At 40.7% G+C, this 16,318-nt stretch overlaps 1 protein-coding gene across 2 annotated transcripts in view; it reads left to right on the forward strand.

Moving 5' to 3' along the window:
* The window catches only part of LOC145937178 (neural cell adhesion molecule 1), a 257,834-nt gene that overhangs the window by 223,430 nt on the left and 18,086 nt on the right, over window positions 1-16,318 (forward strand). For both annotated transcript variants that reach the window (XM_083040092.1, XM_083040093.1), the window contains 5 exons: window positions 2,576-2,787; window positions 3,480-3,797; window positions 10,640-10,791; window positions 14,138-14,413; window positions 14,716-14,875. In XM_083040092.1, the coding sequence (XP_082896218.1) occupies window positions 2,576-2,787; window positions 3,480-3,797; window positions 10,640-10,791; window positions 14,138-14,413; window positions 14,716-14,875 (1,118 nt within the window). The remainder of the gene's footprint in view (window positions 1-2,575; window positions 2,788-3,479; window positions 3,798-10,639; window positions 10,792-14,137; window positions 14,414-14,715; window positions 14,876-16,318) is intronic.

Raw genomic sequence — 16,318 nt, forward strand, 5'->3', positions numbered from 1 at the left:
GTTAAGAAGAGGAAACTCTACGAGAGACTACGCGGATACGATCGTAACCCTTTCTTCGAGCCTCCTTTCTTGTAAATGTATTCAACATCTCGACCGCGATATAGGTGACCCGCATGACATTTGAATCTCATCGTGATTTCCTCGAGAGCTGTTACTTGTTTGAATAAAGAACAGGCAGTTTTTTCTCCCGCTTTTATTTAATTGTATTAATCTTATTGATTAATCTTATTCGATAAAATTTTTACAATCCTTTAAGATGATTGAATTTTTCCGCGTCGTCTGTATCCGGGGGTTCGTTTAATTTTTCATTCAGTTAAGACGAGGGAGATAGGGAGAGTCAAAAACGATTGACTGAGTTTCTTCATAATATTTGATCGCGATCGCATTAGAGATCTTTGAGTTTCAATATTACTCTATAATATTGAGCACTCAGCGTCTCGATCGAACAAAACGTTCGGTAATATTTACAATCTCTTGGGCGGTCTTCGCATTTTACCTATAATAGATAACACTTCGCAAAATCGAATCCACTCAATTCCATTCCACGTTCCTTCTCTCTCCCTCTTTCTTTCTCAAGAAAGTTTCAAGACACTTAGACCATCGAAGTGACCTGGTAAATTCTTTTCCTCGCGTGAGACTTTATAAAATGATCGGTGTTTTAGCGAGCGCTTGGCGTAGTAGAAAATAATAGCTAAATACAAAACACGTTCAGAGATCTCGAGTACTGGTTCAAAATATCTCCGCAATAAATTTTCTCAAAAATTTAGATTACTTTTCATCTTTACAAATATAATTTACGATACAATACAAATAAGGAAATCGATTCTCCGTACGTTCTACATCAACGTTATACTGATCGAGACGACACTCTCTCTCTCGTCTATTACGCGCTCGGCTTTCCAAAATGTTGGGCGCCACTTCATCCGCAAATCGTTTTTCGCGAATTGCAAAGAGCAACACAGAGTTAATCTACACTGCAATCTTCCAAGATAACGAAGAAACGCCTGTAGGCGATGCCTTTCCGGAGAGTCTCGACGAATCAGCCCCTCAAGTCGTGATCGACGAGTCGGGTGAGTAGGCAGGCGACCGATCGATCTTGAGAGTCGCTCCCGCCATCGACGAACGCAAGGAGCTGAAGTCGGAAGACCGATATGGGAAAATCGCTTTTCAGGATTATCGTTCGCGAGAAAAGTCGGTCAAACGTGTTATATTCGCGGGTCGTTTTCCGGGCGGAACGTGTTGTACTCGACCGCTTTTCCAAGGGTTCCGTAGGGCTGGCTCTACCTACGACAAAACGAGGCGGACGGACGCGCAACGTCCGGAAGTGTCCGGTCTTATCTGTTGAAAGTGCGAAGTGGAAGAATTAAATCGTATTTCAACGTCAATGTCGCGGAAGCGAGCGCGGGGCTGGGTACAGAGCGATTTGGGAATACTCAGTCACGAGCGAAAATCCGAACTCTCGTGCAGTCGCGGAACGCAATTTAACTTTTAGTCGCTCGCGGGGAGCCGTTAGAAAGCTCAGTCATGTTCTCTGTTCTCCTCTTTCTCTCTCTCTCTCTCTCGAGTTACCTCTCTTCTTTCTGTCCCGCGCACGAACCCTCTTATATATCCTCCAACCGTCCCTCTAATCCGTCTCCTTTTGTTCCCGTCCTTGCTCTCATCCGCGGATGCTTAATATGCAATCACGCACTAGGAACGGCTCCCATGTGACTTCCACGTATATATAGACGTCCGAGTGCTAGTCTCGAATTCGTAGTTCCGCGAACGGTTCTCTAATGCAGCTAATCGCGAAGGAGAATACATGTGTTTGCATCCCGAGAACAAAAAAGCTATGTAAATATTTAAACAACAAAGATTCCGAATTTAATTTTTTAAACTACCATCCGAGAATGTGATAATTTAAAAGAATTTACGTCAGTTGGCAAAAATTCCTTGCACCCGTAATTTAATTAAAAGAAAATGTGGAATCTAGGAAGTTATTATTATTAGATTTCACATGCCGTAAATTAAATATTACAATTGTGCGAATTATACTGATTAAAAATTTTATTATCACGGTTAGAGATATTTAATTTTATAACCGACGAGAAAGCTTGTAACGAGATGTTATACGTTCGATCACTCACTATTCAGGAATATAACGTTCATCATTTATGGTAACTATAATTAATTCAATCACGACAAGCTTTCAATAACGACGTTAGTATAGCCGTTTCAATTGACTGCAATTACATCGCAAATTATGTAATTAAATTGGCACAGTTTTTGATACGAATAACGAGCAAAGCGGTAATTACCTACGATAAATTGACTCTTATTACTAGGGACGAGTATTCTACCGTGCGGAAACATTCTAGTATTCCATATACATACATATATGTATATATATATTAGCGAAAAACACTGAAATTTCATATTATATTATATATACGAGCGTATAATTAATAACGCAGCGCATATATGTATATTATATATATTAATAATAAACGCTCATAATATTCATACATAATATATGTCGCAGAGTGAATGCAATCGTTACAGATCGAGTACAGGAGAGCTAATCGATTTGTTGTAGCTTTGACGCACGCGGTCGCCGTCAATTGAGCAACGGCCGTCTTTGGTCGTCGCCCACGGCATTGGGACCAAGAGCTTTTTTTATCACGGCGTCGAATCCAGCTCACCTCAGCATCGACCGGCTGCAGAGCACGGACGAAGGGATCTATCGGTGCCGGGTGGACTTCAGAAACTCGCCGACGCGGAAACAAAAGATGAACTTAACCGTTATAGGTGAGCGCATTGTATCGCGGTGAAACTCAATCAAGCCGGCGATCACGCAACAATTAAAGTCGGTCCTTTTGCTCAAACGCGGTTTAATGGAGGTCGCGTCAAAGTATCAGAGCAAGAAGCACCTCCGACAGGAGCGAGCGCTTTCATACACATACACACACACACACCTGACGCGTAATTAAACGACGCTAAATATATATATATATATAAACGCAACAATTCGTCAGGCGATCCGTAAAGTTTGCGCGTTGCGTCGGTCTGTGTATACATTTGCTCTCGATACATTTCGTGGGCGTTGACTTATGAACTCGGCGCTTTCCGGCGCATAAATTAATCCCGGCGTAAGCCGCGCGGTTTGCTCCGCAAACTGAGAGAGAGAGAGAGAGAGAGAGAGAGAGAGAGAGAGAGAGAGAGAGAGAGAGAGAGAGAGAGAGAGAGAGAGAGAGAGAGAGAGAGAGAGAGAGAGCTCCGCCGAGGTAATATACTATACTTCGTATAACTATGACCTGTTTTGGGGCCCCATTATAACAGTTAATTCTACTACAACCGAGAGCCAAAGTTCTCTCCCGGATTCCACCGCATCGACCGCATACGCATCTCTCCCTCGCGCTGACTGTCGCTTCCCTTGACAAACGATCGATTAACGTATCCGCGCTCTCTCCTGATTCTAACAACGCATGCTGTTCGCACAGTGCCTCCGTCGAAGCCGATAATATTGGACGAGGCGATGAAGAACGTCCGGAACATCGAGGCGCCGTACAACGAGGGGAGCAACGTGAACCTGATTTGCGAGGTTCGTGGCGGCAAACCGCCCCCGAAGCTGACGTGGTATCTCGACAACACCGTGATAGACGAGTCCTATCACTACAACGCCGAGAAGGGGATCACGGTTAACCACTTGGCGTATCCGAAAATTGGGCGACAGCACCTCAAGGCGAGGCTGATCTGTCAGGCCAGCAACACGAACTTGGTGGAACCGCAAACCAGGCTGCTTGTCCTCGATGTGAATCGTAAGTCCTTGACAATTCTTGTATATATTCCTGTCTTTTCCTGCATTTCTCTTTTATAATATCCGGTGAAAATGCAGGTCAATGAAAGTAATTGTTTTGTTTTTAGCTTCCGTCTCGCTTTCTCGCGAGTTCGTACGCGACCCAATTTCGCGCGGCATTAAATATCGCATTTACGCATGTCGTCACAACAGCGTAATTCTAATTTGCAATGTTATGACAACGCGACATTTGCTTTTCATAGGGACATGTATTAACCAAATGATTCAGTGCGTCGCGTAAAAATGGGTCCCCACAGACTCCGTCCGGTGCGTGTAATATTTTCGCTCGGCATCACGCGAGGTCGGCACGATAATTGCGTTTACATAAATACTATATGTCCGAAATAGTGTTTTTACATAAACAAAAGGATAAAGAGAGGAAGAGAGAGAGAGAGAGAGAGAGAGAGAGAGAGAGAGAGAGAGAGAGGTTTCGAGACCGTGTAATAAGCGACGATTTTGGCGCTGAGTCAGCGCGTCGATCAGCTCGCGCAAAAAAAAGCGAAGGAACGTTTCGGTGGTACTTAAAACGAACCATCGATTACCTTAATGTACATCCATAGTGAATGGCGATCAAAAAATGCTCTACTTATGCTACTCACTTTGTCAATCTCTGTAATGTTGCATGCTCGTGCAATGCAATTTTTTTTCGTGAATTTTTTATTGGCATAGCAATTTATCAACCAGATGCCGCATTTAGTTCAATCTGTTCTAAATAAAAAAAATATATTTTTTAAGTCGAAAAAAAACGGTGAATGTGAAACTTGTAGCGTTGTTCCCTCGAGCACTTTATACGACTAATACAGTAATATTTCGAAATGAGATAGCATCTCACAAAGTACGAAAATATAATATAGTTTATATTATACATAAATCATTATAATTATCGTTGTTTTTTTTTATATATAACGCTATCGATAGTTATCGCACCGGGAGGTATGGCAAATTATTGTTTACCTTTTCTCATATTTTGCTGTATATAGCACAGTCGTTAAACGTAAACGTGCCCGGTGGACGTAAAGTGCTGGATATACGTAGTTCCATGTAACCATTAATGTAAGTACGCAATTATCGCGTGCATAACAAGGTACGAGAGTTCTCCATTTGCGCGTTGCGGTAAACGTGAAACTATACCGACAAGTTGATGCGTTTTGCGAAAGAAAAACATTTAATCGCGTATCCACGCGTATTTTCCTATCTAAGGATAATATCTCCCTGGAATGGATGTTTATTCCTACTTTGTATTTATGGAAACGCGGCAGAAATATCACAATAACTTTTATAATAAAGTGCTGATCCTTAACGCGCTGTACTACAACTATACAAGTGTAAGGATGTAGATTATAATTCAGTCTTCGACAAAGAAGAATTTTATTTATCGCGTTAGAAATCTCTCGCTCGTTAACTTATCACCTTCAAGAATAATCAAACAGCGTATCTATCGACGAAATGATGTTCGCAAGAAGACGAATTCGGGATTTTGCATAGTATAGGATTCTATTTGAACTGCGACCAGTATCTTAGGTAGTTCTCACAGCTAGCTAGCTATCCGCATCGCTAGACGAATCGCTTCAACGGTCACAAGAAGACGCGCACCGAAGGCCTTTTCACGTGGTCCTGTAGCCGGGCCAAGGTATTCACGTGCTGAACCTATTAGTCGTCGGGCCGCCGAGAGATTAACCGATAGAGATAACGGTAACGCCTCTCGTAAGACGGATCAGTGAATCGCGTGCCTCTCGACTTGCCCGCGCAGCTTCGATTTCGTATTTTCCCCGGCGTGAGCACTTGGCGTGCGACAGCGCGCCAAGTCCGTGTTCAAGTGCGTGTTGTTGTTGCCGGGGGACCCGGGGGTCGATAGATGTGACGAGAACGCCTTCTCTCTGTGCACGCGTGTGCGTGCGTTAATCGCCCCCCGCATGACGGAAGGGTAAGAAGGTACTCGGCGCGCCAAGATATCGCGTAAGTGGCGGCTGGTGAGGGTTCGACTTGTAATGACCTAGTAACGTCGTTTCAGACAGCGGGAGGGAAAGGGGGATGGGAAGAAACTGTTCGAACCTTCCCGGGGCGATAACGTTAATGTAAACACGCGTGAAAGCATTAGTACTCGACGTAGCTGCAAGAGACGCTAATTCGTAGCCGATTGATCTCGCCGATCGCACGTCACAGACATGAGTGCGTGCACGGCATCACGTTGAGGGGGACGCGCGGCGATAGTGTCGCAATGCACGCCAACACTCTATTTAATAACGCAAGATTAATAATAATATCAAAAAGAAGCATCGATCCATATTAGAAAACAATTAGACTAGATGAGTCTTTGTTAGTCTAAATTAAAGGTAATTAACGCAATCAAAGATGCATTGTTTTATCATCAGAAAATTTTGCCTATTATAGATTCTACAACTCTCGCGTAAATGAACGATCTTATCAGTCAGTAAATGAATTGTTGTTTCTTTTACTTTTTCCGATCACGGAGAATGACTTTGATTGCTTCTATTCAAAGGAATTGAATATATTAAAGCCTCCCTATAGAGTTATGCGGGATGATAGTTTGCGAACAACTGTGTGATCCTATACCAGCGATATACATAACCGGATAGTAGAGTAGATGTGCGGGCATACTCTCGTATGCGAATAATTTCGTACACTCCCGCGGGTGATGCCTATTAATTCATACATTGCGATGCGCGTCGAATTCGTTCGATAGACCAAATAATAATAAGCATGCATACCCACGTTCCCGCGTGCTCGAATGCGTATCAATTCATTCTTAATTGCCGCCGCATAAATCACGTCGAAATTTTAGTGGAAAATTAAATACCTTTGAACACAATGCGAGTTATCTTCCACCATGATTTAACCCCTCGCTTCTAAGTCAATTGGGCAATTCCACGTCTAATTTTGAAAATCAGAGAGAAACGTGTGTTACAAAGATTTATAATAATTTTCGAAAATTAAAAAGAAATAGCATTTGAGAAAAGTTTTCTTATACATATAATAATAGGTTAATTAAAGACTAACAATAAGTAATTGTAATTTTACGACATTTTTTACAACATCGCGCTGTAGCAAGATTTGATCGGTGAGAATGTGAAAAATAAGTAAGCGGGCACGAAACGCGTGACGCGGCTAAGCGTGACGAAAGCTTTTCGAGTGACCTGGTATGTCTGCGCCGTAGCATGCAAATTGCGCGCTTTGTTCATAAATTTTTTGCTAGAGTGAAACACAAATGGCGGAAGCGTATATATATTCGTGTGACGCCCGGGATTCATGACACGCCGGGTTAAGAATTAAAATCGACGTCAATGTGGTAACCAGCCGGCTCGCTAGACTTGCCAATTGCAATTGCGCCAATTTGCATCCGGTCATGCGCGCATCGGCGTGCACGCACGCACGTATACGTACATACGCACACATGCATGCATGCACGCACACAAGCACACGCACCTTCACGCGCGACGTTTATTCGTGCGCAGTCATGCGCGCATCAGGACTGTTCACTTGATAATAATTAATAACCTCCCTCTCTTCCACCCTCTTCGCCCCTCGCGTTTCTATGGCGCGCAGAACATCATCGTCATTCATCAGAGGGGGCTATCTCGACTTGGTTTTCCTAGATAAGGCCGAGAAATTTCTCTTCGCCATGTGAGCCATGTGCTTTTCGTCGACGGCTTCTACGAGGCATTGATTTCGGTCAGACGGCGCCGAGAGTCGCGCTTTTCGGAGCAGGTGGCCGTGTTTCAGAGCCGTCTGGAAATAAATGGGAAGGTGCGAAGAGCGCCGGGTTTGTGTGATAAGTATGCCAGAGTCCCGGGAGCGTCGACTCGTTCGACCAAGGGAATTTTATACGAACAAACGATAACGCTACGGTAAACACACGCGTGAAGCCATTAAGGCACGACCTGCGAGCGAGCGTTAATTCACGGGATGATTGTTCACCAATGGTTGTGTATCGCTGCCGCAGCGTCGCAGTCGATAATACACGAGTAAAACTTGATGGATACACATTACGGTTAACGATAAAACGAGTTGGATTCTACGCATAGAAAATATGAAGAAAGAACGACTCTTTTCGCCGCACTCTCCATTATGTTGACGTTATGAGGTTGATCGACCTGCTGAATCCAATCTCTCTCAGTGCTGATTTTTATCGCTAAAGGATGAGAATATAAGGACACAAAGTACAAATAAATTTTTTTTCGTAACCGCAAAATTCTCTTTTGTTATTTTGAACGTGTTTGTCCCATCCTCGATTTTTCGAGCTAGATAATCGAGAATTAAGCTAACAGATTATTTCATGAAAACACTGGAAGCAAACGTGCGAGCACGTCTAGCACGACTGATAGAGTGGAACAATTTGTCAAAGCCGTCGACGATTGCTGAATTACGAATGACAATAGAGCCGCAACGTCGAAAGTTTTATTCTACTGATATCATTCTACCGAGAATCAATTATTCCCGACTCCAATAAAACGCACCGACGTTTCGCGCTCTTGCTCTCCCTAATTGAACGTCGAAAATAAATACAATCGTTTCTCCTCGTTTCACGGAAATCGTAGGGCGCGATTACGATACTCGATGGTGCATTCAATGATACACTTGTCAATATGCAACCCGCACTGTAGGATCTTCATACATATGTCAGAGACCACCTCTTGCGCGAAATTAAATTATTCTCGAACGTAATCGCGATCTTTATCAAGGCGTCAATACAAAGAATGTTTATCTGAGAAACAGATAAAATCGATTCTCCATTGCATTTGTGCAACAAAGTGGCTTTCGCGACTTTCTCGTTCTTATTAAACAAATAAATCCTTGACCATTGGATTAGTAGACGCGAAAGTTGATTATTCGAATGAATGAAACTTTCTACAAGTGCAAATATATGAGCAGAGCAACGCGAGGAGACCATCGACCCGTAGACATTATGTATGTGCATGTGCATATAGCGTGTCCATGTATGTGTGTATGTGGGCGAGTGTAAATGTCAGGAAGAGGGTACAGGGCGAAACGCGGAGGAACCAATTTCAGAGAAGTGGCTACCAACTAATGGCAATTAGGGGTTGTATGAGTGGCTGGCCGTGGCGGCGCATAAGCGTGCGTTGGAATTTACGAGGACGACCGCGCGTCCACCAACGTAATATTACAGATAGCTTGATCATTTGCGATCAATATGGATATCAAATAATCGCGCCACGTGCAGGGACGACGCATTAAGATACGTAAATTTGCATGAAGAATGAAATAATTTTGTGTAATTCTCGAATTGGTTTTCTTCATATTAAGATCATCATTAGATATCACGATATTATCGTACGGTATAGTTATTCGTTATATTTGTGACATTAGGGTCAAGGATGGATCTATATGAAAAGTAATAATACTTAACATTTGGCGATAATTATCGTTCGCGGAATATACTTATTTCTAAAATAATGTTCCTTTTCTGGGTTAAACTTTTGTATTTCTTAGATCAATACACTCGTAGCATTTAAATATAAAAACATTGACTCAAATTTCTAAATCAGCGTTGCATGAAATATAGGTCGGAGAGAGAATAAAATTGATATTGGAAACAGATATTGGTCACCTACGAGAAAGAGAGAAAGAGAGAAAATACGATTGCATTTTAGTATTGAGACATTAATTCTATCAGAAAACGTATTATTCCGTATCGTTTTAGTATCAAGATCATTGGAGCTATTTCAAATACAACAGATCGCAGATGTTCCAACAAAAGTGGATTTTAAAATAACGACTGGTAAGAGAACAAAAAGAGTTGGTGATTGAGGGGTCAATTGCGAAAAAAATAACTATGATCGAGCCATACACGATCGAGTTTTGCTTGACAGGAGAATGGAATATTCTGCAAGCGTGTGTAATATTTCAATGGCGCGTAAAGGAGGATGAACGATAAGAGCGACTTGCTGTTTCAAACAGTTAGTAGTACGCTGGCTCGTCTTCTGGAAAATCTCTTACAACGATCGTAAACGGCACAAGATACGATAGGATTCTCTCTCTCTTGCGACTTTGGGAATTAAACAAATTAAAATGTATCATTGTGTCGCGCGAAGAACAGGGTTTTAATCGCGACTGTCGACTGAGCGGCTTCGCGATGATCCTCTTTAATTCCTTTTGTAGTTCACGAAGCGAATGTAGTCGTTTACCGGGCAACGAAATTTCGGAATGATTTTGCGCGAATACGTTTCCTCTGTAGCTTCCCTATAGAATTAACACTCTAGTCTCGTCGTTATTCCGACCGTTTAATCTTATTCCCGGATTTTTCCCGGCACAAAACTGAGCACGAATGCTTTTGTAGTAATAGAAAGCCATTTTCGCGATTTCACTCGCTAGGGAACTTTGAAGCAGTAGCGATCCGCGCATAAAGTTGATTAAATTAATGTTCGGCATCGCAGAAACTTGGCTTTGCACGTAGACACCGGTGCTTAACGATATAACTTTATTTAATATATTTACGATGGGCATCTTTTTTAAATAATACAATTAGAAAGAGAAAAAGAGAAAAAAGAAAACGAAAATGATAAAACTACTAGTATCTCTCCTCATATAAATGGACAATGCACGAATATCTGTATTTAATTTTTTCCTTTTATATATGTGAGAGTAAAACACACATTACTATAGATAATAAGTGAATAGCATGTGAAATACTCTTTCACCGAGACATAGGCTTTTCTGATTGTTCAATATTGTAATAAATCGTTTTTCTTAAAAAGGGATTTAAAGGAAAACGCTGCATTTTATAGTTTTCAATTATATGAGAGCCATCATTTTTTAATGTTACAGTAAAGCCATTGATAGTTCAAATCTTGACGAAGGAAACGCGAGTTTCAGCCGACAAAAATTACGACGTAGAGTGTCGTACGAGCGGTTCACGGCCAGAAGCAGTGATTACATGGTGGAAAGCAAACAAGTCGATCAAGAAGATGGCTCAAACCGTAAGTCTAATGTATATAAATTGCATGTGTAAATTATCTCATATGTGATAAAATTGCTGTGAAAAACGGAAATAGAGATCAGTCTAAAGAAGAAAGCGCGTACAGTACATCATTTAAATGCGAAAGGAAAAACAAACATCTTTTTTTAATAAGAAGTTCCTCTCAGACTCTTTTCGAGCACGTTAAATATCTGTACTTGATTTATATAACTTCTTTGCTCTGCGAGTAAAGCAAATTTATAATGCTGTTATAAAATGACGCAAATAAAATCGAGGATGAGTGAAGTTTCGAGTATCTTTCGGTATACATTTTTTTTTCACTTTTTTTATTCTTTATGAAGAACTCTCTTTCTCTCTCATTATGATGCGAAATTATTTTCTTTGACATATTTCTCTTACAAAATATATTTAACCGGATATATAATATTGCGATATATTAAATAGACTGATACTATGCTGAAAATTAAAATATGTTTTATATAAGCGAATTAGGAATTATCTGAAAATCGACAAAAATACTCGCATGCGAAAGAATACAGATCCCTCTGGACTCTGTCGAGTACTCGAGTTCGGAAAAGTTGCGCCGAGTGTTTTTATTGAGATAATATTGTCGGTCGGACGTGAGTATATTCGTATCTTCTCAAAGATCCTGAAAACGGTTAGAGTCGGAAATGTACCACACAATTCTAAGGAAAATTCTTAAAATCGGCGTCTCGCAACTTGCCGCAGTTTACGACGATTCGTACGGAAGTTAGGATGATGCAGTTATTTCGTTTATTTTTCTTGCGGGCGACTTTTCGTGCGTCCTGCTTTTACGTTCGTTCGTTCGTTCGTTCAACCCCAATCCCTCTGACATCTGCCCTCGCAGTGACAGAAAGAGTACGAAAGTTCGCGCGATCCAGTGGCTTCTAGCTTGATAAATTTTTTCAAGGTTTAACTTTCCTTTTCCTATTTTTGATACGCGCGGCACGTAAAGGTCCGTCCATCGCCTGTACCGCGAAATGTTTCAGTAATGCTTGGGAACGTTAAATTTTTAAAATGTCTCACCAGATGTAACTATCCCCCCTCTTACTTCAGGAAGCATACAACTTCGTAAAGCATATATTTATATAATATATTCCACGAGTTTTATTCTTTCACATAAAAATGTATCCTCTGTGTCGATTGTATCGTGTCATTTTAATAAATTACGATTGCATCGTAAATTCATTCAAATACATCGCTCCTGTTATCTCTTCTGAATTAATGTGTAACATATCGCGAGTTAGTTATCGGAGTTTAACAATTCAAATGTTAAATGCAATAGTCATCGGTATCATTGAGTGATACAATATTTGTAATGCATCCCACGTTTTCACAATGTTACGATGTTTAAGATAATTATGCGATAGATATTGAAGCAACATGTAGTTATCATAGTTGCGATCGACTCATAATAATAAAGAGGTAATTGATAATTTAATACTATTTATAAACTGTTACACAATATAGCATAATATAAACATATGACATATACTAAAAAAATACAATTTTATATGTTGCACGTACAAGATTTTTAATAACTTAATAATTTAAATATTCGTGTGTGTGCATTATGTATATATTATATACTATATGTATATATGTAGATGTCATGTTTTATTTTATTTAAAATATGAGCTTCAGAATATATCCATTAAAATAATTTAAAATTTTAATCATTTCCATTGTATGTACTATACACACACATTGCATAAAACGCTAATTTCACGTATGTAAAAATGCATTAGATAAGCTTCGAAAGCTGATGAAAATATTCAACATTTTCGTATATCAGGATTTAACGATGACAGAGCGACATTACCATTTTATGCTTATTCCATATATATTTATTACGTCATTATTTCATTCGCGAGCAAAAATGTTTGAAGCACTTGTGATGGCCATTACCGCATACATGATGACATATCGGAATATTTCATAAAAAAGTTGTATTACGAATTTTTTTCCTGCTGCTACGTGATTAAATACATTTGTTCAGCGAGAAAAGTTTTTTTTTATTTTCAATACAATTCCCCATTGAAAATTCCGAACAAATTCTAAAGAGAATATCATTCTTGTGCGCGACGCGTGATGCAAATAGAAAAATTCATATTTTTACCATTTTACGAATAAGTTGCGATACTCTCGAGAGATTGACATCTGTATATCCAACTTTTGCGGATCTCTTGTTTTTCTTTTGCTGTACGCGCGTTTGCATTTATTTCAGAAAAAAAATCGCAGAGTCTCGCCTTTCGCGAGAAGCGCCGGGAAATAATTAAGATATTATCGGATTTATACGTGGGGAGAGAGAGTTTTATTAAATCGATTAAGTATAAAATCTTTTTTTCACGTCACGTTCGCGAGAGTCCCTCTAGAAAGCGTAGCTAGAGAAAATACCATGCTGGTAACATTCAACCGACGTATGCGAACAGTGTGACCGTAACGTCACTCCGCGTACGATCTACCTCTGCAGGATATATCGATGCCCGTGTGTCGGACTGTCCGGAGGGTTTTATCGGGAAATTCGATCGCGTCGCACACCGAGGTGCACTGAAAGTGCAACGCAGCGAAGCTTACAAAAAAATGCAAAAAAGACAGAAAAAAAAACGAGAAAGAGAGAGAGAGAGAGAGAGAGAGGGGCAGCAACGCCACATTAATCCTGACGAACCATTACTTCCATTCATCGTATTCACGATACTGATGCGGATACGTGGCTTTTCCGATATATATGCCCGATGGTGCTATCATTAAAATGACATCGTGAAAGCGGGAGGAACACAGACCGTGATGGAGAGAGCGTCAGCGATGTGATCCGCGCGCCCTGGTCCCTTCATCCTCCATTTCCCGTCGTTGCTTTAAGCATCATAAATCTTGAAAAACCGTTAATCCCCGGCGCTCTTTTATTTCGGCATCACTTCGGCCTAACAGCTTCCAACGATGTTAAATTAATATTAGCAGCGAACGCGCGTGACGCCCTATGAAAAATGAAACGGCGCTTTTAACGCCGGAAATGAGAAATATTCAAATTACACCTACGAATTCGTGCGAAGATAGCAGAGCATGTTAATGCGCTAATTAGTTTATGCGATTATAATATATTGCACGCGCGCACACGCGATTACGTTAATAACACGAGCTTTAAATTTCTAATATAATAGAACACGCATAGTGTTCTAAAAATCACAGAAACAGTTGATTCCTAAATCGATGAAATCGATTTGATTTATTCGGATAAATTTAACAAGTCGGTGCACATACATATATATGCGATTTCGTGTACTAGGTCGGAAGAATCGATTCCAATCGATACGCATATTTAATTACAGTATTCGCTCGAGAACAATCAAAGTTTGAGTATCCTCAGCTTCGTGCCAACAATAGAGGACGATGGCAAATACTTGACATGCCGCGCGGAAAATCCCGCTATCCCTGACAGCGCGCTGGATGATAAGTGGCGGCTTGACGTACAATATCAACCCGTGGTCAATCTAAGGATGGGCGAAACGCTGAATCCGGACGACATCAAAGAGGGAGACGACGTGTACTTTGAGTGTATAGTACGGGCGAATCCGAAGGTGTACAAGCTCGCCTGGTTCAAGGACGTAAGTATATCGCGAACACACTCTTTCGCGTGTCTATCATGATACCCGAAGAAATATTCTCACGGCATATTTGCCGCTTTGTTGTACACCGTTCTGCTCTTTCGTCGGTTTATGCAAATTTAATTACTTCTCCATTAGATAACTCGCGCGTATATATATATTTATACACCATTTCGCGTAGTTTTTCATCGCGCAGCTTCCATTAATACGCGAGCATTTTCAAATTACATTATAATTGCAATTAAGGAAATGGTACGTATTCGTGCTCCATCATAATTAGCAAAATTTGCACATATTTGCAGGGTAAAGAATTGAAGAATAATTCTACGGCGGGTGTAGTCCTCAGCGATCACTCTCTAGTTCTTCAAGGATTGACACGTTACTCCGCCGGCGATTACACCTGCCTCGCGGCGAACAGCGAGGGAAAGACCGCGAGTAATCCGGTGTCTCTTCAGATAATGTGTAAGTCATCGGCAATCGGTTACAACTTGTCTAATTAATAAGCGAATTATTACGATCGAAAATTGGCCCGAGTAAACAATATCGTTCTAATAGCATTAGACCGTATGTCTCTCATAACGCGGCATCGATTTCCCAATTTACCTCTCGCAGCTACGATCCCTCGATAATTACTTAATCGATGGTAAGCAACTCCGCAGTGTGAACAGAAGCAAGCACGGCGAAGCGTTTGTCGAACGCACGAGAAACGAACTCGACGGTTCTGGGAGCTGGGGGATGGGATGGGATGGGAAAACGAAGGAGGATAAAGGGGCAATTGGGAGGAGAACGGGAGAGATAGGGTGTATAGTTTTCTGTGAAACACGGAACGCGGATTATTCTATTAGAATGGTCGGTGCCATGGGGGTGCCTGGCGCTATCTGCATCTTGTAAATGACCTAAGAGGGAAGGAAGGACTGCGTTGCATATTCAGTGTATGTAAAGCGTAGCTGAATATTCATGTGTGGGTGAACGCAGACTGGCAATGTGCTAAGCTAGGCCGGAGTAGACGTACGGCGGGGCGCACGTAACTCAAGGAGAGACCGCGAAATCCGTCCCGATATTTTAAATCCGTCACGTCGCGTCGTGAGCCGATGACGTCGATCTCTTTGCATTCGCGCGCGAGACTTTGCGAACCGCGATAACGTATCGCGATATATGTATGTATGTTCGTCACGACAGTATTATTACAAAATAGCCAAGTCGTGTCATCAGACGCGAAAGATTTTTCCTTATTCGAGAGATGCATTCGAGATATTTTTGTATCACTTTCGAGTAATTTGATTTGCATCGCACGCCGGTTTCGCGATTTTATGACTTGATTGCAGGATGTCGTGATGTATTTTTGTCAATAATATTTTTAGTATAGACGCTCTCTGCACATCTTGATGAAATTATTCATTCTGGTAAATTTATTTTAAAAGATGCATAATTTAACAAAATATAATTTACAAAGAGCAAAGTTTAAGAAAAATAAAATATTTCCTGCAATTTTTATTTTGTACGAGTGTATTGTGTATGAGATAGTATAAGATCTGTGGATTTCATTCTAAACAACTTTAACTGTTTGCAATGCAAATCGTGTAAATACGGGAAGCTTTCTGATCAACACACATTTGATTCACAAATTTAGAAGTTTGCTAATATGTATTGTTTTATATATATGGGTTAGAGTACATTTAAATCTGGGTAATCTAAAATCTCTAACGAATCGCAATTTAAATTTACACGTTCTTTATATTAAGCAATTATGTCGCGCACATTATATACAATTCTACAATGTCTTTATTAGCTTTGCATTGATGATTTTTTTATTTCCAAAGCACCTCAATTGGAGTAGGATTAATAGATAAGATAGAGCATTGATTGTTGGTCACTAAATAGTTAACGAACGCACGCGATTCGACT

Source organism: Prenolepis imparis, unplaced genomic scaffold (assembly GCF_030444845.1).
Source record: "Prenolepis imparis isolate NDT839.2.m4 unplaced genomic scaffold, iyPreImpa1.0 SCAF_6, whole genome shotgun sequence".
Taxonomy (NCBI): Eukaryota; Metazoa; Arthropoda; class Insecta; order Hymenoptera; family Formicidae; genus Prenolepis; species Prenolepis imparis.